The 22850-nt window shown below is 43.2% G+C and overlaps 1 protein-coding gene across 3 annotated transcripts in view; it reads left to right on the top strand.

Annotated features, from left to right (window-relative positions):
• Window positions 1-22850, top strand: part of MGLL (monoglyceride lipase) — a 65255-nt gene that overhangs the window by 20170 nt on the left and 22235 nt on the right. For all 3 annotated transcript variants that reach the window (XM_054387255.1, XM_054387256.1, XM_054387254.1), the window contains exon 3: window positions 2660-2766. In XM_054387255.1, coding sequence (XP_054243230.1) covers window positions 2660-2766 — 107 coding nt within the window. The remainder of the gene's footprint in view (window positions 1-2659; window positions 2767-22850) is intronic.

Here is a 22850-nt window from a genome sequence, read left to right as displayed (position 1 = left end):
TTAAAGTATCTAAGTCTTGTTGACAGCTACTACTGTTAGGGTGCTTAAGGCACAAGCGGTCTCAGGAATGTTTTCAGTGTTTTGCAGTCAAATAATAACCCAGGTGTCTTCCCTGTGGTGACTAAAGGCTCAGTTCTGCAATTCCTGGCAGTTGTGCTAGATGAGAGGAGAGGTTGCAGGAACACCTTGCCTCTCTGAAGCGCTGAGGGGTTTTCTTTTCTCACTGTTTTCACAGATTAGGGATCTGAGCATCCAGCAGGATGCTGTCAGGTAAAGTCGTGGTGCTGCATCAATGTGAATGAAAGCAAACTTAAGGCTTTGCTGTTAGGGGAATGAATAGCAGCACAGATTTCCTGGCAGAGATCTCTTTGCCAGCTTCCATTAGGATTCATTAGGATTCACTTGATGCATTTCAGTGCATACACTCAAACAATATTTCTCTGTGAAATTAAAGGCTGTATGCAGAGTAGTTTCACTTTAATCTCTGTGCCTAGTCAGCAGAAAAAAATACAGATCCTCCAAAGAGCAAGTGAGGGCTTAAATAAGACACTGAGCAGGGAAGCTGTCAAGAGCCAGGTAATAGGAGGTATCCAGCAGACAAACTTATCCTGGCTGGGTCTGTTGGATATCAAGGAGATGGCTACACAGGGATTTTCTCTCATATTTCCTTGGTTTCTGCATTGGTGTCCTGTGCATGCAGTCCACAGCTGGGCTGCAGAGTCCAGAGCCTGTGGGTTAACAGCCTGGGTTTGATTCACCTCCCACCTCTCTCCGGCATTTCTGAATGCTTGGCAGATCTGCAAGCTCCAGACCTGGGAACTGTGATGTCTCTTTAGGTGACCCAGGACCAGGATGACCTTGGCTGAGATGCCAGGCCATTTAAGTGTAAGTGGAGGCAGAAGCAATTGGATTGTGCCTCCAATTTTTCAGGGACACGTATGGAAGAATAACTTGGCCTTCCAGCAGTGACCACAGTGTCTCTCCTGGGCTGACTGCATCTGGGAGAGGTGGGACACTTAAAGTCATGATGTCTCTGTTGCAGAAAGTCAGTATTCTCTGCTGTGGAATAAGCAATGTCTCCAATTCATCAGTGTTTGGAGCTATAATAATAATATACCCTGCAGTCTGGAAATTAGGCAGTCTGGCAAGTGCATTGATAGCTTGACAAATCGATTGACTGGGGAAGGTGACAAAGGCAGAAATGACTGCTCCACACTGATTGTTTTGAAACCTTCCATGATACTAAAGAACATTTGTAAGGCACAGCAAGTTAAATACACTACATGACCTAACCTCACCCTTCCTAATTACACAGATACCAGAGCATCTTTGCATTGCTGCTTTGTGTTTGCAGTGTGCTCTGTAAAATCCTTCTGGTTTCGATGGATGCCTTTTCAGATTGTCTAACATGAGCAAATACTTTGAAGCAGGTGCTAATCAGAGGGCTAGAGCAAGAGTTTCTACACCATCCAACTTCTTCTTTAAGTTTAAATATAGTAAGCTCAAGAGAGTTTATTACAGTGCATAAACTGTCTAAAAAGGTATTCAAAACCTCAATCAAAATAAAGTTGAAGAATTCACTTGCTGTAAACTGCTGCTGTCATTATTTTATGTTGTCAGTTCATTTAATACTTCACTGTCAATGTACTGAAAATGTCTAACTGGTAGCCTTCAGGCTGTTTTGTGGTTATTGATGTTGCAATGACAGATGGTATTTTTAAATGAACAAGTTGTGTTTATCTTGCTAAAGCTGTTTTTTAAACAGTCACCTGTCAAATTCAGCAAAACTTCTGTAGTTTCATTGCTACTTCTGCTGTGGTTCTAGTCTAACTCTATACAAACTTTGCCTAGTAAAAACATGGGGAAGGTTCATTCAACTCCAGTCGCTTTCAGTTGATGCTGTTCCAGTAAAGTGAAATATCATTGGTAAAACTGGAATCTTCAAAGATAAGTGTTTGTGTGTCTTTCACAAAGAAGTGTCTGTTAGACTGGGTTTTTTTATATCCCTGTCTGTAGTGGTACACTGGCTGCATAAGAGGCACTTTAATCACTAAAGTGAACCAGCTGTTTGGGGGCAGAAACTGGAATGGTAAAATTAGCAGAACTGGGTTCAAAAGATAAAAATTCCAAACTCCAACCAAAGTTGTGGACTCTGCTTAAGACCTGTTTTTTAGCCAAAACTTCATCCTTCGGAATGCTCTATAACATCACACAATGTTATAAGGCATAAGTTAAGGACAATATTTGTCTTTGAAACACCAATCCCAAAAGAAAATGGTAGCACGCTCCAGGGCACTCCAGGAGCAGTGTAGATACCCCAAACCCAGAACAGAGTTATCCATCCCAAGGTCGATGCTGATGCCCATCTGCATCTACAGCTTTGCAAGCAGACCATGGTGGCAGACAAATGGAAAAAGGCAGTATCTGAGCAGCTATCTTCCATGATGTCTGTCCTGATACCCCCTGGTAAAGACCAGGTCGATGGTAGGTCAAGGTGTCAACCGTTTCCATTCTGTTGAAACCTACTGCAGCCATTATGTACTTGCCTTGTATTTGTTGATGCTGTTGTTAAATTGCATGTAATGGTTTTGCTTGCAGCTCTGAAGCCTTTGTGGGCTGATTGCCAAGTTAATGATCTATACCTTAATGCTCCATTTAGGGCCCTCGTGTTTATCGCTCATGGTGCTGGGGAACACTGCGGCCGCTATGATGACTTGGCCCAGAGGCTGACAGAACTTAACTTGTTTGTTTTTGCTCATGACCATGGTGAGTAGCCTAAAACAGTACTTGATTTACAGCAGCTCAGGACTTTATTGAACTAAATGCCATTAAAGCTACTGAGCAGTGAGAAGAGAGTCAGTAAAACATCTACACCTCGGCACAGATGAGAAAGGGATCATCTATTGCTTTGGAGAGATCTGCATATTGAATCTGTAAAGAGCTATCTCTGTTTACCTCGAGTTTTCCTCAGCCTTGACATTAATGCTAGTGCTATTTTAACCTCTGTAAGGGATTACTTCTCTTTCACCTGACTCCTGGAACTAGGAGCCATTTCTGCTGGATTCATGGTTGATACTCTAAATGATCCCAGAAGGGAGGCTGAGATGACAGCATAGCTTTCATATGCTGATACAACAACTAGACAGCTATACCCTTGCCTTGGGACATGGAGAGACATGAAGACATCACAGACCTTTCTTTGGACACATCTTCACTGTCCAGCAGGGACACCAGAGCTGGCTGTACACACCTCACCTCTGATGTGGCAGCAGCTTGAGTGCTGGCTGTGTGATAACACAGTGACACCAGCCAGTGGGCATGGGCAATGGTGTGCCATGCAGGCTTACTGTCCTGGCCTCTCTGGCTTGAAGATCTCTGTTCTGTACTCCAGCCTGTGCCTGTAGATATGTTGGATATCACCAGATCTCCTGCAGTGTGTGAACAGAGGCACCCTAATAATGTGTCTGAACCATCTGCCCTGGTTCTTCAGTAGCCTTCTGTCACACCTGACTCTTGCAATTTCATGACTTCCCTGGGCTTGGAAGTCTTCGCTTTGTTTTTATCGTTGCAGATTGCAGCTTCCCTGCAGTGGTCACTCTAGCAGAATGAATCAATGGGATTAATGATGGCAGTGGGCAATAGGCAAGGCCAAATTCTGAGTTAGCAGGTCGAAATAGAATGAATCTCATGTAGTGTAAATCTGATCTCCTTCTGGCCAATGGTACATTGACACTGGAAAGTATACTGCAACACATTGGAAAGTATTCTGCAGTTTAATTAGCTGAAGTGGAGACTCAAACCTGCCCCTAGATCTCCTCAAAGACAGGACTGTTTCATTTGAGCTTGAATATCCTAACTTCATTGGAGGCATTGAGCAATTTAGTCTGCAAAAGGAAAGGCAAAACCTTATTGAATCCAGGCAAGCAAGGCCTGCCCTTGCACTTCCTATCATGACTCCCTTTCAGTCTGCCCTTGCACTTCCTATCATGACTCCCTTTCAGTCACAGCTCTGTGCTTGATGTGCAAAGACAAACCCTGTATTTTCCCTGGGAAAAAAAAAAAATACCTAGTCCTCAAGACAGATTGCAAGGAAAAGAAATAAAACTGATGTGCTGTTTCTGGAAAACTGATTGCTTGCCATACTCAGGACTTGCTTTACAAAGTGCAGAAGTATCATTGCTGACCACATGACTCTCTTTTTTTTTCTTTACAGACACTATATTCTAGGTGTTGGTTCATTCATTTGGGTACACATCCTAGTTGGATGCAGACTAGCAGGGGTCTGCAGTAATCCCAGTAAAAAGTGTCTCCATTCCTCTTTGTTTCTGTATGGCATAAAGGTCATGACGGAACAAGCCACGTGCTGTCCACCCTGCAGCTGCTGGTTGTAGATCACAGACAATACATGCACAAAAAGTTACTGAACTCTGGGACACAGCAGCAATTTGTTCAGAGCCACTGTGGGCTTACAAGAGACTCTGACTGCTCTCTGTGAATGCTTAGCTTTTGCACCTTAGTTCATCAGTCCCTTAAAACTCGTAAAGGTTTTAAGAAGTAGTTAAAATCTGAAGCAACGAACCCAGAAGAAACAAGAAAACAATTGTATTTATTGCATGGATTGGAAAAAAAAAAAGAATGCCTCTTATGTTCATGGAGAAGGACCTTTGGAGGGAAGGTTCCTGTCAGGCATGCTGTGTGTTGTAATGAGACAATTATCTGCTCTCCTTTTCCTTGAACATCTTTTTCACTAAAGAAGCATGAATATTTTGTGGGGTTTTTTTCTATAGACTGATGTCACTGGATTAATTAGTTCAGTTAGTACAAATATGACTTCTCAGGCCAGTTAACATCCTCATTCTTCCTGTCAAACCTACAGTTTTCTTTGTAAATTCAGTTTGGTTTCCCTCATCAGCAATGGGCAGAGGGTAGAGAGGAACCCAAAAGCAGAACACAATTGGGTTACACAAAGAGCTACTTTAATTGAGCCTGCATTCACCATAAATTAGAAAGACAATTAACAAATTTTAGGCTCTATACAATAATCTTTGCACCTAAAGAGGCAAACTGCAAGGATAAACTTTGTTTGATGGAATATGTCACAGCCTGAGCTGGATGCCAGCAAGACATAGGACATAAACACCTCCATTGCCAAATTGGTCATGGCAGACTAGGAAGTTTATAGCTTTCCTTCACCATTTTTTGTAGATTCCAAATCACTTCAACAGCGTGTTCCCCCTTTGCATCCAGCCCTGTGCATATCTTTAGATAATACTAATTATTCAGTTGTGTTAGCAAAATAATTACTTTCTGCTCCCTATTTCTTACTGTGGCTCTTAGTCTTAGGAGCTTGGCATAGATTTCCTGACTTGGACATTTGTTCTGCTTCTGGTATTGTCATGGATAAAATTCCCAATACAGGTGCATTATCCATGAGATTATTAATGCAGTTCCACAGTGTGGCTAGCATGATTTCCCAAATGAGTTGGGAAGTTACCAGGGCTGCAGCATGCATGACTTGACTGTTTTATACTGTGTCTATCTTTCAGTCAAAAGAAGAAAAAATAATTTCCATATATATTGCGAAGTCTGTAGCAGCTCACACATTGGCTCTAAGTCTTGCCGAGGGCTGCTCTGCACCACAGTTTCCTGTTATGCAAGGCTGCAGTGCTTCACAGAGTAACAGTGTTCACCCAAATTTGGGTCTTTGTATTGCCCTGTGAAAGGTACGGCTGGCTCAGTTCCCTTAGTATGTCAGGATTCGCACAATTACTCTTTGGGGTATTTCATAGTAATCCCAAGACTGCTGGACTTCACAGAAACTTTCCATGGTGGTGATGAAAATTTAATTGCAGAAGACCTCTTAATCAAATATTATTAAATGGCTTTGGTTTAGGTCAATTCCATGAAAGAGGAAAATGATATTTCTTTGTAATACAGCATTTTGTTCTATGGTCTCTTACACAATGTTTTTCATAGGCAGGTAACCATTTCCCATGATTTCAGGATTTACTTGGTTTGCAGCTTCACGAAGGCAGAACTAAGGCTGTTTGGATGACCTTGCTATGAATTTTTGCAAGCTTTAGGTATATTGAAATGACATCTCAATTTCTTTTCTATAGTACTAGTATTTTATTGCAGCGATGTCCCGATGACAGAAAACAATGAGACAAACATACCAGGTTATTGGCAATCAATTTAGGACAGCCCTCTTTGAAGGAATACCCGTGGGAGATGCATCAAATTGCTGTGATGCTGTAATTCTTCAGTCACAGGCAGATTGCAGCCCTTTAGTTATGCAGCATTTTGAGGGATCCGTAAAGCTGAGAGCCAAGGGAAATGAGAATAAAGGAGAATGTGGCTTTGTTTTCTCATACCAAGCATTTTCAGTTGGTAAAGCACATGATGTTCCAGCTATCCTCATCTCTTTTCCTATAACATCTCATTTGCTGAGTTCTCTGTGGTTGCATTACATGGCCAGAGCCCAGAACAGCCACAATTTCACCTTCAAAAGAACATGTCGACTAATAGCAGTTACAAAAGCATTTCCAAGATGCAAGAGCCACAAAAATGTATTTACTTCTCTCCTTACACTTTTAACAGTAGTGGCATTTGCCCTCTTTTGCACTTGCACTTGCTGGTGCTTCTTAGTGGTAAGGTGGCTGTCTTTCATGAAGATGAGGGAGGTGAAGTATTTAGTCCTAACCTGGCAGCAGTTCCTAATCTTTAGATTTGCTTGAGAACAGCCCCTCCAATGTCTCTCTCTCTCCAGGTGCAGCAAACCCTCTACCTGTCCTGGTATATGGAAGGAAACCTCTGACTCTGACCTTTTTTGCAGCTGTTGAATTTCCCACTCTCAAGTTATGTGTAACATCACATCAAAGCAGAGGGAAAGGTTGCAGCTCTAACAGCTTATTCATATTCCTTAGATGTTTCTGGCTGAAGTTCAGCTTTCTTTTTCAGCCCTGCTGCTACATTGTGTGTGGTGAGCATTTTTGATGTGTTAGCAGGTCCCTCTCAGACACCTACCACTGGTTGTGCTCACCATTAAATTTTCACTGTTTTCTCTATTTAACAAAGCACTTATTTCCACAAAGTGGAGAATAGCTGGAACAGAGATTTTTAAATGTATAAATATTAGCTGGTTTTGGTTTGTTGTTTGTTTGTTTGTTTTCCTAATGATTGCCATGTTGTTCTTGCAACTGTTAAAAGATCATTTTGTGGATGAGAACAGAAGGCTTTTATTTATTCACAGCCCTGGGAAGGATTGGTCAATGCAGAAAGATTAAAAAGGACTAAACATGGTCAAACTGGGAGGGGGGGAAATAACTAACAAAGATGTCAGCACTAATAAGCACAACAATTAGGGTAGCACTGCGAGTAAGAAGTATCAGCTCATGCACACCAGCATGAGGGAATGTTCCTGGAGAGCAGTGCTCCCTGCCTGATGATGTGATCAGGCTGGCTTCAGGGTGATCTCCAGAGATGGAGTCAGGAAAGCCTTGGCAGGCAATACACAGAGCTGGTTTGCTGGCAGAGAAGCACAGCTGTTCCTTGGTGACTGGTAGCAAGGCTGGGGTTGGGCCCATATACCCACAGCAGTCTGTTCTCTTTCTGCTCCTCTGACTGAGTCTACCTCACTATAGCAGCAAAAGTTTACTCTGCTTTTCTGCATACACATAAGAAGGAATGGCACTCATTGTTTGCAGTTCCTTTGACAGGGGGCTTACAATGGGTTGTGGGCATTTTTACTTCTTTTTTTTTTTCCCAGAGAAGGGCTCCTGGCCTTCAGCATAATACCTGAACATCGCCAGGAAATAAAATCTTCTGTGTGCACTACTGGAAATAGCCATGGGTATGGACACAGCATTTGCAGGAATGCAAAATGAGTGTTCTCCCCATGAATCCTGTTCTCATTCATGCCCCCACCCCTAGCAGGCAGAACCTCACACAGTACTGGGATTTACTTACATGCTAAGTTGCACTCATCCCGGTAGCCATGCTCTGAGCCTCTGAACTGCCACTGATGCACTCATCCTCAGATAGATGTTCTGCTTGGCTAGGAAAGAGAATATTGCACCAGCTGTGCACCTCTGTTAGCGCATCCTCTTTGGGCCTTTTTCAGAAGTGATGAAAGTTGTTCTCTCAGGAGGAGTGTATTTCCTCTGCATAAATCCCCACTCTTTAAGAGTCAGGAAAACTCTTTTAGTATCTTTACTAACAGTTGCAGTCTGAAGACTCCTAGCCCATTCGTGCTTGTCAGGTGAGGACTGCTTGCAGGAGCATTTGCCATGGATAATTTGTTAGGAGTAAAGAGGGAAGTTCTTCAGAGCTTCAGATTAAATTTTGCAAGTACATTCCTTATGGGGAAATTAGCCCTTTTGTTCTTTAAATTATCTAGACTTGTCAGTCTTTCAGTCTTATATGACAATTTATTTGGAGTAGAGAGAGAGCTGCTAAGGGGTGATTAATCTGTCCCACCGTGACACAAGTATAAGGACATAAATCTTGGTGTGTATAGCTCTGAAAACTGCTAGATTGAAAGCTCACGGCAGAGTAAAAACAATGGGAAAATAAGGGATCACTTAAACGATTCTTTGACCCTTGATCCATGTTAAGTATCATATGGACCCATGAGCCCTGTCTGGAATTCATCTGGTTTTTAACCCAGGGGAAGATTGAGTCGTAAACATGGCTGTGATGTCAAAAGCAGGCTGTGATGTCTGCTGCACAGCATGTGGGCAGAGAGAGAAACTTAAGGGATTTGCCAGAGAGTCATGCTGGTCCGTCTCACCTCTCATGTTCTCTCTTGTAAGCATCTGCTATGGGTTCCTCATAGCAAGGGGATCACAGGGGAGGTGGCTCTTTGGCTTGGCTGGCATCCCACTGCTAGTGCCATTTTATCCCTGTTTTGACTCCGTATTTGGTACAATTCCAAGCCAGAATAGCTGTCCCTAGCTTTTCCTTCTCCAGATGTTGAAGGAAGGTAGTGGTCAGGCTTATCTGCTTTCTAGGGCAGTGGTGAGGAATGCTTAGCATGTGCGGGGCACGCAGGAGTGAAACCACAGTGCGTAACTGCAGGGTGAGAGTTCAGATGCTGCAGTGTAATTCCTTAAGCAGAGAGAAAACTCTTAAGAACCTGAGCAAGGTCCTCCTTTAGAACAAATAGCTAATGAGTAAACTTACTTCTGCTACCCTTTTCCTAACTCTGTTTTGCTTGTGGGGATTCTCATGTAAAGTGAGGCCACAGCATGCACTTCTCCCAGCACAGATGTGAACTGTGAGCTTGAAGAGCAAAAAGCAAGGTAAACTCAAAGACAAACTGGGAGACCAGCCTGCCCACCACGACAAGCTCCAGCCAGAGTGAAACCAGTCACTTCTCGCCTCTGGCTCTTCTGGTCTGAAGAATGGTCTTGTAGCACTGAATCTCAGAGTAGCAGTGGCAGCCTGCTAAGGAAAATAGGTCATACAGCTTGAGCCTCTTTGAAATTATAGGCAAAATTATTCATATGGCTAAGATGCAACTTTCTCCATGTACTAGACAAATGTTTGGGCACACTATTCCAACTGCATAGTGTATTTTATCTTGCTTTCTTCAGGTTGCAGCATGGAGTTGGGGTCAGTTGGTAATCATGAGACAATACCTCCAAGAAGGGTCACAGCTCGTGTAGGAAAAAGTGATCTGGATCCATCTCTTAAAACAGAGGGATGCTGAGAGTACCTATAATTGTATCAGAAATTGTCAGCCCTTTGAGATGGGTTTTATTAAATGGAGATGTGCACAGTATTATTATTATTTGTGAGAAGCTCATTACAGACTTCTGCAGCCCAGTCTTGCTCTGGTGAAGTCCTCTGTCACTTTAACTCTCGCCCTTCATTCACACTGGGATCATACAGTCCCTAACCTTTGTGCACACCACATGGCATCTTTCAGGGCAGTAACCATTGTTGCCATCTGAGGAGAGCAACTACACAACAGCAAGAAAACACTAGCTGAATCGTGAAAGAAAATACCTGCAGAGTCTCATACTCTAGAAGAAGCCACAAGCTGGGACTTGGAAATGCAAGTGCAGCTTTTATGTTGTCTTGTGAAAGCAGATGAAACAACGCTGTCGAGCCAGGAAGCAGCTAGACCACAGCAAGCTAAAAATAGAGACAGTGAGACTGCCTGCAGCTGATGTATCTGGCAGTGCACACATACACTGCAGAGGAGTGCTCTGCTTAAAGCCTTTGGGTTAGGAAAGGAGCAGGAGATACTCAGAGGTGTTTCCACTCCACTCCTCTCAGGGGATGAGACTTTCTTTGTTTCATGGACTTCCCAAGAGTAATACTGGATCCATGCTGGTATAAAAGTGAGGAAAACATGGACCTGCTCATATCTTTTAGACAAGGAGGGTTGGAAATTGTGACAATTGGAAGAACCTTTAGCACAGACACATCAAAGAAAGAGCACCTGAAATCAGACATACAGCATCATCTAATGTGTGCTATACAAACAAGCCAGGCCAGACCTGGGCTGGTCAAAGCCATCGATTTGTTTAACTGCCCAACTTATCTTTTTTAAAGTCAGATTTAATTGTGGTGCAATCAGTGATATAAGACAGGCAGGTATGTTCAGTGCTATAACCCAGAGCTGGATGCAGACATTGTTTGGATGGGGGAGGAGGCAGTGCAGATGCTCCTTCAGCATGGCTCCTATATGTGGACACCATTGGCTGATAATGTTGGACTGCAGTAAAGACTGCAAAAGAATGGTTAAGGTTTTCTCAGTCCCCTCAATTACTCTGCTCCTTCCAACCACTCAACTGTTTCCTCGGTGCTGCAGATCCACCCTGTGACAACAGATTATTGAATAAACAACAATATATCATCCAGTTGAACAGGATCTTTGGCTCAGGTCCTGGTTGAGCTGAGTTGAGCTCTTGAGTGAAGCAAAGTTAGGACACCCTGTACTCCAGCTTTGTCCAATCTACCTTCTGTCATGAGCTGTTCTCTTCCCTTGCTCCATCGAATGATAAGAAGGTGCTGCAAAGCAAGATCCCCTGGCTTTGCTGCCAGCCCACTTTATGAGGGAATCCCTTGTGGGACACACTGGGATCTAAGGAGCCAGGTTTTTTTACTCTGAAAGAAATGGGCTGTGCAATCTGCCCTACTTCTCCTAATTGTTCACTGCTTACTAATGAGCAGAGGGAGAAATGTCAGTGGGTCATTCCATGAGATAGTACATCTTCTCAGCAGCTGCTTCTTGAACAAAGCCTCGCTGTTGGCCTTCACACAAGGAGGCGTGAGGCTGAAACAACGGACCCCAGTGAGAGGGGACACAGTGCTAGAAGGAACAGAGTGCTCCTTTTCAAGCATGACTTTTAGTGTGGAGCTGTCAGCACTGGCCACTTTCCAGATGTGCTCCTCAACCTGTCAGTGTTAACTGTTAACAAACAGGCTGCATGACAGAAAAAAGACTTGTCATTCATTCAGGAAACTTAAAAGGCTTCCTTCTTCCCATGAGAGTTGAGTCCTTCTGGTTTCCCTTCCATGTTTCTGCTTTTCAGATCATCCTCCGTGATAAAGAGCAGTGAGCCACTAAACTTGTGTGGAGTCCCACTTGGGTGGGACTAAGTGGTAGGAATTTTGACTGAGTGGTCCTGATAATCAGGAATAAAACATTTTTTATTTGTACAAAGAATTTGCTTTGGTGAATAAGAGAAACTAATGGAGAAATAGCCTTGACTGAAGTAAGCACATTTTGTTTTTACAACCTGTTGGTTTGTTTCTGTTGTCTCAGATATCAGTGCAATTGTCACCTGTACTCAGTTTTTACATATACAAATTAGCCCCACTTCAAGGGTCAAATTCTGCTTTCACAGCTGCTCAGGTAAATCCAAGGTACCTCTGTCACCATGTCAGAAAACAGGTTCAGGCATGTAACTTGTAACTACACTTCCTGTTAGGGAAGGAGGGATGACAACCTTGTGTAATGTTGTCAACAGCTTATTTCTCCCATAACCGGCTTTGCTAGATGTAGGTGCATGTCTGCAAGCAAGATGGTTGAGGGTGGAAGGACATGGATCAGGTGGTTGTTGAAGATGAGAGAACAGATCATTTCATGTTGCTGCCTATGTCTGTTACCTGGGAGTACTAGACAGACATCAAACTTGCTTCAAACTTTGTTCCAGGGGTCACTTCCTTTACTGACTTCCATGGCAGGACATGAGTTCATGTCAGCAAGGATTTTCACCTCAGGAAACATCAGAGGAATCGGTCTTATTCAAAGAAAAAAATGCTAAATAGATGTTGTGTACACTATCAGTGGAGCTTTTTCATTAATGGTGTTAATGGTGTGGATGGTGGGATAGAGAGCACTTTCAGCTGGTTTTCAGGAGTCCCAAATTGTGGAAAGTGAGCATATGCTGGAAGGCTGCTATTCATAGGGACCCTGACAGGCTGAAGGAACAGACTGGCAGGGACCTCCTGAAGTTTCCACAAAGGCGCTTGTGAAGCTCTGCATCTGAGGTGGAGTAACCCCATTCAGCACTAAATGCTGGGCACTGAATGAATAGAAAGTAACTTTGTGGAAAGGAACCTGGGGTCCTTGCAGACCAGTTGGAGATGGGTCAACAGGGTGACCTTGTGGTGAAGAAGGTCACCACATACTGAGCTGTGTTGGAAAGATTACACAAAGCAACTCAAGACAAGTGATTATTCTCTTCCATTCAGCATTTCTGACACTACATCTGAAGTGCCAGGTCCAATTTGCTCCCCAGTAAAATGAAAACATTGACATACTGGACCAAGGCCAGAAGAGGGCTGTCAAAACAGTTAGGGTACTGAAGAACAAAATGTACGAGGAGAGGCTGATAAAACTGAGTTTATTTACCCCGAGAAGGTTAAAAGGGAATCTTACATCACAACAGCAGAGCCAGACTCTTCTTGAAGATGCATTGTGATGAGGTGAGAGAGATCTGACACAAATCAGCATGAGAAATGCTAGTTATCTACAAGGAGCAATGTTTTTACCATGGGGATAGTCAAATCTAGATCAGGATCCAGAGAGGTGGGGAATTGTCAAGGCTTGGAGATATTTAAAACTCAACTCAACAAAGTTCTGAACAACCTGAATGAATAGGAAACACTCTCAGCAGGGGCTCGGACTAAATAACCTCTGTATGTGCCTTCCAGCTTCAATTATTCTTGATGAGCTAAAGAGCGTCCTAGCTGCTAGCATTTGGGATGTTGCTTCCAAAATTACAGCACAAAAAGTTTTGAAACAGGTGAAGAAATGACCCTCTGAAAAGCAGACTTCAGTGGCATCTGCAATTCATAACGGCCTCTTCTTTGGGGAGATGCTTTTGGTCTTTGCACAACGAGAAAAAGGAAGCATGTTCATTTTCACCTTTACAGAGACATTTTCCCATAGCAACAGCATTTCATTAATGTGACTTGCTTTCCAATTGCTTATTTGTCAGATGTGTCTCATTTGGAAGAGGTCATTTTGGAAGCTAGTTACGGATGATTCCTCAGCTATGAATGTATCTTCATACAGATGTGGAGTTTGCCATCCTGTTGAGTTACAAATGACTGTTCCTAGTGGCTGAACACCATTTCAGAAGAAGATACATTTTGTGTATATTACTCCTGTTGGATTAAAACACAGTCTCGGTGTCCTTCAATACCTTTTTAGATAGACAACAAGGGTCAAAGGAGCAGAGCCCAAATCAGGTTAGTGTCTAGTTCAGCACTAACCTGGAGGAACACCCTTGCTAAGGAGTGTGGTATTCAAAGAAACCTGGTTTGCACCAAAAGCAAAGGACAGGCAGCTTTGCAAAAAGAAATAAAATACATAACCAGTCAATAAATGGCCTAAACCTGCCATAGCACCAAACCTACCAATAGCACCCAAAGGTGCTATTAATGGATTCCCTGAGCCTGTCCCAAGCAAACCAACTGCCCTGTGTCCATTAGCGCAGTATAAAACGCTGTTAGCCGACGCAGGGTCTAAGCCAGCCACAGGGTCCTTGTGGGTGAGGCATCTGTTCCCCACAGCTTCCCAGTTCTTTCAAGGCCCACATGCTTAGATTAGGCTGAGGTCTGGGGCCAGAGTTACTCTTGCCAAGTGAGATGCAGAAACATCCATATACTGCTTTTTATACTCTGTAGTTCTGGTGTTTGTTGTTTGATTGTTTATTTGCTCATTCATAAAGTGTGAGGTGGTGTTATAGAGCTGGTATATCTGGTTCACATTGGTGGATTTCCTCCATAAATAACTAGCCCTGTTGATTTTCCTGGGGGTAACTCTATTTGTTACAGACCATAAGCCCTTTTAAGGGATTGTCTCACAAGTCCTAAAACCAACAGACTTCTTTCTTGTTACAGAAGGTGCAGAGACATTTTTAAAGCCCGAAATGTTCTCTAGCAGCAACTGCAAACGAGACATTGAATATTGCAGCCACAAGACCCAAAAGCAAACCAGACAAGGAATGAAGGGAAAAATCATTCTTTTTTGATGCATGTGTTTAGATCCTTCCCTCTTTAGTCAGGCTGAGTGCTGCAGAGAAACATGTTTGGTTATTCTGTCTGGTGTTTTCAGTTAATCCTGTTCCTCCTATTGCACATCCATTTTGAATGTGAGACAGGACACGTACTTGTTTGTTAAAACACATCCTTATTAGCAGCACAGACAGGAAGACACTCCCTAGGTTATCTAGGCTTTTGTTCCTGCAGACAGCATCCCTCTGCCTTTGTGGCAAATGGTCAAAGCCCAATTTGGTTGCTAGCAAACACTCTTCCAGCTGAGCAGGCTCTTCCAAGCTCTCGCCTCTGACTCACAGAAACTTCTCTGGTTTTGTCCCAGTGTGTTTCTGCCCACTTCAGCGCTATGTATTTCAGTGCCAGTGTTTTTCTTTTCTCTGTCTAGTAGTTACCCACAAGATGTTAGTTAAGAGCATCTCTCTTTCAGTCTCACACATTGTCTGCAAAGCCTGGCAGAGGTCAACATTCATTGATGTCTCTCATTTATGTAGCACAGAGCCCTTGACTGTTTCCTCATTCTGCCTCTCCTTCCCCCCCTTGGAGGCATCTGGCTGATCCAGTATGTGCTGGATGCTGTCAGCGTTTTGCCTCTTGTCCCTTCGGGGACGGTGCCAGTGTGTGTGCCTAGCTCAGCACTGCAGCTTCTCTTTAATTTCAGGATGCCTTTAAAATCGTGTTTATAATCTGATTCTTACATCATTTGTTTGGTTTTTTTCTTAGTTACTTGAACTCTGTATCTGTGCACATAGTATACAGGCAAGCACCCTCTGAAGGCATTAGCTAAATGTCACTAACTTTACTGGGGCCAGGATTTGACTCATGGGTTTTAAGGTTGGTTTTCCTATTTTAGTAAAAAGCTAACATGTCTTGGGCTATATTTTAGATAAGAAAAGATTATTTTTGCTCATAAAGGGTTGTACAGGGAACTATAGGGAATATGGTTGGCAGCATGATCCTCTTCGAAGCCCATTAGTAAAGTAAAGCAGAACATCTGTTTAGTCTCTGGTTCATTCTCCAATGCAGATGAGATTTTCCAGCATCACAGTAACATTCTTTTCAGCCTTGAGCATCTTCCTTCTTTATAATAACAAAAAGAGCATTGAAAAAGATATTACACAACCTAATGCTATCTGGAAGAAGTCTTACTGAGGGTGTGTGTGGAGCCCACTGTGAAGTCTTCCATCTATTCTGACAGTCAGGGAGCCAGTTGCAGCAGAGGTGTTTCAGTTTCATAATGCTGTAAGACATCCAATGAGAACTCCTCCACCCATTTTCTTAAGCAACAGCCAATCCTCAGATAATAGCATATCTTGGTCTGTGCCAGCCATGGCCAAATTTTAGTGACCTGAACTAGAAAAGTTCATGTGCTTGGTAATCTGAAGATTTTCCTGAAGTTTTTAGGTCTGGCCACTGTTACGTTTCAGTAGGGCAGCAGTTTCAGTGGCCACGGATATCTCTCGTGGGTAGTCACACGATTGATCCTGTATGCTTCAGGTCAAGATGTGGATGATTCTGCACTGCAGTAGCAGACTATGCAAGAAGGTGCTTGGAAACACCCACCTTAGCTTTGCCCCACATTAATTGCGGATCTCAGGAAAAACACCTCGCTCTGTCTCAGGTTACTCGTGGCAAAATCCAAGCATGATATCAACCCACTTCCAGAGAGCTTGCAGAAGAAAAGCCCTTAGCTCCAAGAATGCAAACCTCTGTGAATGGCTCTTCACAAGCTGGGAGGCAGATTAAGCCAGTGAAGAGAGCAGCTTAGAATGAAATATCTCACCAATATTTAAAGGGATGAGGCGGAAAAACAAGAAGGGTTCAAGTGCAACTGTATAATGTTTTCTTATCTCTTAATGCTAAGCATTTGCTTTCTGAACTGCTATGGAATGGGGTCATGGATAGAAAACTAAGAGATGTCAGATAATTACATGCTGATTGATTAGTTTGGTAGTTACATGTCCTGTGACTGAATTTGTGTTCAGGATTGTACCTGGAAACTTGACTCCTTCATAAACAGTGTACCAGTTAAGCTAATGCTTCACTCCACCCTCTGTTGGTATTGCCCCACAGAAGGGAATGACCTATGTTAACCACAGGGGTAGATTTCCTACAGCACTGAAGCTGATGCCACAGAGCCTGTCCTGTGGCACTTGAGAGTTAATTTCTCTGAAGATACTGTCTGCAGATTCAGTTCATGGGGAAAGCTGTTACACCCACAGCATCTCTAATGCTGGGATTTATTCAGGGCCTGGCAGTACTCTCCAATTTGAGAATCCTTATTTAGCTTCAAAAATAAATTTTAAAAAGTGCTGAATTGTAGATGGTACAAAGACTAATGCTTTCAGCCCAAATCACTTAAAATTGACGTTCTCCACACTGCCCTTATTTTCTGGTTCTGAATGTATCAAAGACAAAGCGTGCTGGGAGACCCTGGCAGTTTGTCTGATGGTAAGGAGAGGGCAGCGTGATCCATGGTGGTGCCAAGTTCATGCTCGGTTGGGCAGATGGCTGGGGGAAGTGAGTGGAGGCTGGGGGCTTCTCTGTACTGAGGCTGCCTGATACAACCTTCTCTTTTGAGCACAGGCCTGTGCCTTTTCATGAACCTTGCACTTAGAGAATCATAGAATCATTCATAGAGGTTGGAAAAGACCTCTAAGATTATCAGCTCCAACCTTTTATGCAACAACTCTGTGACCACAGATTTTGAAGAGTGTTCTCTGAGCTCCAAATATGCCCTCACTGAGTGATTACTATGTGGACAACATACGGGTCAGTAACCTTCAACAGCTCAATACTTGTACCTGTGCATTGTTTACTGAGGTGCAGACCTGTCAGCTGGTATTCATTGTCTGCTGTCAACCAGCCATGGTTTGAAATGAGTAACAGAGCACAAAAAGCAATAACCTGTGTGTCTGATCCTGGCCTGTTTGGTCTATAGGTATGTAGTGAGGGTTTCAGAGTTGCAGGGAGGAGTGTTGTAAAGAAAAGGATTATCTTCCCCATGAGGGTCATGAGACACTGGAACAGGTTGCTCAGGGAGGTGGTAGAAGCCTCATCCGTGGAAGTTTTAAGGCCAGGCTGGATGTGGCTCTGAGCAACCTGATTTAGTGCAAGGTGTCCATGCCCATGGCAGGGGCGTTGGAACTAGATGATCCTTGAGATCTCCAACTCTGACAATTCTATGATCCTAAGTGCTAAAAAGCAGCTGAAACAATAATGATGCAATCAATCTCTATCAAGAAAGGACCACAGGTTTGCTGCAAGACAGATTTAGTAGAGCTATTTTCTGCCATGCACTTTCCGCGTGACTTTTCCCATGCACCATCTAAATAGCATCCAGCCATAAGCCAACTGGCAGCCAAGGGACTTTGTTCTGGCACACTAGGCAGGGTTGTCCCACTCAGGAATTCTCCCTGCCAGACCTGCTTAATTGGAAGTTTTTTTCTTATTTGTGTTGCTCCCGGTCAGGTCTGGCAGGGTTTGGGTGAGCTCTGTGTGGACGAATCCTGTTCAAAAAAACAAATTAAAACCCCCTACCCTTATTTCAAATAATCCACCTGCCGCTCACCCGCTGAGCTTGTGCTAAGTGGGTATCAAAAACTATCAGCTCTGGAAGAGAGGTATTTCTTTCATGCCTTGTCATGAACGGAAACAAAACCAGTTTAATGAGGGTGACACTGCCATGTGGCAATGGGAAGGAGAGAAGCAAAAAGCAAAGATCTCTTTAACTCTGTGGGAAAGTTCCCTTTGGAGAGGTTGATTGAGAACTGGAAGTGCAGCCCATGGGGAGAACTGACCCTGAATGCAGGAATTTGGAAGCTCTGGCTTGCTAATGACCTTTTGGGTGGATTAATTGGTAAAACACCTTGCTGATGTCTTGGAATTTGATTTCTACTTTTTAGAAACATTATTCTTCATTTGCCAATTGCGGAGAAAAAAATTACATAACCAAAAAATCTCTGCCAAGATTGCTTTGGAGTAGAGAAATGCTGTACTCTGACGCCAAGAATCTCACAGACTAAACAGAACCCACTGGGAGCCCTTGCTCTAGAAGGGAATTTGTGTTTATTTTAACATGTAAATAAATCGGGTGAAAAATAGGTCTGTTTTGTTGTTGTTGATGTGGGTTCCCAATGGGTGGTCTGCATGGAGGGGAACTTTTTGAAGATAGCTTGAAAGGAAGTTGTGCCTGTCCCCCAAGACATTCATCAACAGCATGGAGGGAGTTCTTACACGATTCAGCTTTCATCTTCTTCTTGATGCCTAATCTACTGCTGGCAGGGAGGAATTAGGACTGTCCTCCCTCAAATGAATTCCTTCCATTGTTTGCTCAAGCATAAGAATATTCAAGGCACATGTATGGATTTTGCAATGTAAGTAGCTTGCTGGATGCTGCTGCAGTGTGCTGGGCAAGGCTCCCTGCTCAGAGATCAAGAGGTGGGTCATTAACTTGCAGCGCTGTTTGGAGAGGAACAATCAGGAGGGTTGTGCGAACTCTCAGGCAGGGCAAATGAAACCATCTTTAAGCAAATAGAAGAGCAAGAAATGAATGGCCTTTGTTAAGGGAAAAAATGGAAATGTTTTCTAGTTAAACAAGCTGTCATTTAGGACTTAATAGCATGTGCGTGTTGGAGACCCAACCCACATGCCAGCCGTGCTTTGGAAAAAATGGGCAGGGAAAGGGAAGGGGAGTGTACAGTTCCACTCCAGTGCTGCCTTTTTCACTGAAGACCCTCACATTTGGAGTTGGTGCCCCAGCTGTTTCAAAGCTGGAGCTTGGAGCAGAAAGTTAATGCAAGTGGACTTTCAGCCTTGTTTTCATCCTGGAAAAAAATGAAGTTTGTACCCTGGTTTTGAATTTTCTGGTACTAAAACAAGAGGAGAAAATGATATATATTAATTAAAATTAATTAAAAATTAAAAATATACATTAAAATAATGGCAAGATTGTCCTTGGCTGCTCTTCTCTTCCATGGAATATGAAATTCTGTCTGCCCTTGATGTTATCTTAAGTCGCATGTGAACACCAGAGAAGAGTCCCATCTCTGTTCCTTAAAGATCAGCAGTATGTAGGTCAAGTGAACCAATGTGACTCTGGATTAACTCCAGCAAATCCATGCAATATTTTTCTGCAATATCTGAGCACTGATGCTGGTTCTATGTCACATTAGAATAAATCCTTGAAGACCAACTCAGATGCTAAGTCAAGTCACCTCAATGATATTTCAGGAAATCATCTGCTCCTCATGAAAGAGGGCAAAATCTCAGTGCAGCACTGCAAGAATAACAGCTAAAAATATTAGAGGGCCTTAAATAAAACCACTTAGTGACAAATTTTAAGACTCCTTAGAGGCACTGTAAGTTGTACCCCAATGGTTCCTTATTTTAGATTTATATTGTGATCTTCATCCTGTGGAAAAAGAAATCAGATAGGAATTGGTTCACCCATCACCAAAAGATATGCTTATGCAGAGGAACTCAACATCTGCTCAACCCTCAATGCTGGCTTTGTGCAGCGTTTTCAAATCATTGACCCCAGCAGCCTGGTAGAGAAGGGCTTTCCTTTCAGCTGTCTTTTGCTTTCATATTCTTGAGGGCTGGCTTGGGAGGTGGCACTGTGGAAGGGGCTGAGGAAGAAGGTGGAATACTCTTGTGTGTGAGCTTTGTGGAAAAGGAGTTGTGCTCCATATTCCTCTTTCATCAGCCTTAGCATCTCCCACAGCAGTGTCCTGATTTTGTGACAGGAATGACAAAGTTACCCTGCTCCAGGCAGCGTGGTATGGGCGGGTTTTCATCCTGTCTTGCCCCCTTTTCATTATATGACATCCCAGGAGACACATTTCCAGTCTGGCCACAGTGACTGTTGTTTGTAAATGCAGCTCATTATTTTGCAACACAAATGCTCAGATGGGTTTTTTTGCAGCATGTTTCCATGAGCAGCATGATGTTCCAGGAAGACTTTTAAGGAATTGCAATTGGGAGCCAAATTCAGCAACAGCATAAGAAATGGGCAAGTCTTCTAAAGCCGGAAGAACCATGCTTGTATCCTGTAGAGATGAATTTGCTCTTCACATTGACAGAAACAGTTTGCCTTGTTGGACAGCATTAAGGACTGCTCTGATATGTACCAGGCCATTTTGTTTGTCATCTCTGGAGTACAGAACATATTTTCAATGGCTTCAGCGAGATGACTAGTTCTCTGCTCCTCAGCAACAAGGCACAAATAATTTTAGTATAGAAAATTGCCTGTTTCTTTTTTTTTCTTTTTTTTTTTTGATCCCTAACCAAGACAACAAACAATATAACTCTGTGTGTGCACTATTCTAAAAATATCTAAGCTCTGCAAATGTGTCTCTGATGTGGGAGGAGAAGGCTTTCAGTTTGCTGCACTCTTTGTGTGAGGCAAGTGTATAAAAACTAACCAGCTGATGCTGAAAGAAAAATTATTTTCCTAACCTTGAGAAGGAAGAGGGAAGCTGATGACTTGTGCACTCAGGACAAGACTCCTTTTTGGTGAGAGAGATGCAGAACCCCTCTATTTCTTAGTTACATGCTCCATACATAAAACATTAAGGGTGGAGAGGTACTTCTATTGGATACCATAGAAAACCCAGTGTACTCGCTGTGCCTAGACAGGTGGTGTGAAAGAAGGGATGCCAATGGAGAAATTACTAAGGATAAGCATGTGTTAGGTTATATTTCAGATCATCAAGGAACATAAAGATGGAAGCAGTGCTGAGAGGGAACTCTCTCCTGTTAGTTCCTAAAGCTTCCCATCTGATGTGGAACTCCTCCTGGAAAAGCCTGAGACTATAGGCTTGTATCAGATATTCACAGTGCTTGTCAGTACTCCACAGTAAATTTACCATGCACCATACACCACAGTCCTGTTCCCTGGTGGTCCAGGTCATGGGCTTAGCTGGATCATTCCACAGCTGCTCTCCAGCCTAAGCACTGCTTTTGCTTCTTGTGGAAACCAGAGCTGTCAGAGAGGATGAGAAGGGATGCTGCACAACTAAGGTTCAGTCAGATGGATGTTGAAAAGCTTGCCTCCAAGGTTTAGCTACAAAGTACACTGCAGCACAGGAGCTGACCTAGGTGACAACTTGATCAGAGTCAAGGTAGCATGGCAAATCCTAGGACAGCTTATTCTGCTTCTCCTAGCTAAAGGTCCTGCCTTTGCTCTCCACCTGCATGCAGCATGAAGAGTACCTGCATATGGAGGGCATTCAATGCCCTCCATCCATCAGACTTGATTTGGTTGGGTAATGCAAAGAGACAGGGAAATAAAACCAGAACAGGCTCCCTTGCTGTGCCAAGTCTGTTTGCAGGGCAAGCAAGCCTCTTAGTTGAGTAGGAATCTGCAGGATGAACTTGGAGGTGGTTCCTCTGTGTATTTGTTCAGTGAGTGGAACATTTGCTGTATATGTCACTGGCAGTATAGGCACAGTCTGTTGACTTTCCCAGATGTTGATTGTATTGCTTTGAAGCTTCTTCCTGTTTTAGTTGTTTGTGTGTCTGAATGGTGGATTGGACGTACTGCCTGTTAAACAAATAATTAAACACTGAGAGCTCTGGAATCCGGTATGTTTAATTAATGAGCTTTGCTCACTTGGTGAAAAGGATGTGTACTTGATTCATTACAAAACAAGTGTAGTTTTTTCAATAGTGAACTGTTATGACAATTTGAAGTGTTTACTAGTTCATTATTATTGGTTTTTTCTTCTGTTAAACCTTAAAAAACACCCAAGCAGAAAATCCAGGCTTCACACACCATTTGCTATAGAAACCCATTATTAGTGTCATCTTGTGTATTGTCTCACCCACATTCTCCATCTATGTGCTTTCTCCCATATCCTCCTCTGCAAAACTGTGCTGCCTTACAGTCTGGGATTAGAGTTAATTATTATTTTGAGATCTTGCAGTACCTTGGACTAAGGTCTGTGATGATGCCCTGTGGTGCTGGGTGCTGTACAAGTGCAAAAAATCAGAGGAGTTTCAAGAGATTTAAGTACAGGCATCAGCTGTAATGCCTTGTGACAACTGCTGCAATGACTTCCAAAATTGAAACACTTCTGAAAACTGTGTCTGCTTCATCTTGTGCTTTCTAAGCTTTACCTCCAAGTCTGAATGCATTTTGTATACAGCAGAGAAGAAAGCAGAGGCGGGCAAAGGCTGCTGTCTCCCAGTCTGTGGAGTTTGGATATTAAATTGTGCTACTGAAGTGGTCCCTTCCCATAGCAGTGGGATTGCAGGGTAGGCTGTGGACCACCACAGAGAGGTCCCCACCTGAGCAAGCTGTCACAAGCTCAGGAGGATCATAGGAA

Source organism: Indicator indicator, chromosome 15 (genome assembly GCF_027791375.1).
Source record: "Indicator indicator isolate 239-I01 chromosome 15, UM_Iind_1.1, whole genome shotgun sequence".
Taxonomy (NCBI): domain Eukaryota; kingdom Metazoa; phylum Chordata; class Aves; order Piciformes; family Indicatoridae; genus Indicator; species Indicator indicator.
Note: the sequence above shows the minus strand (reverse complement) of the source record. Positions and strands in the feature narration are given on the sequence as shown.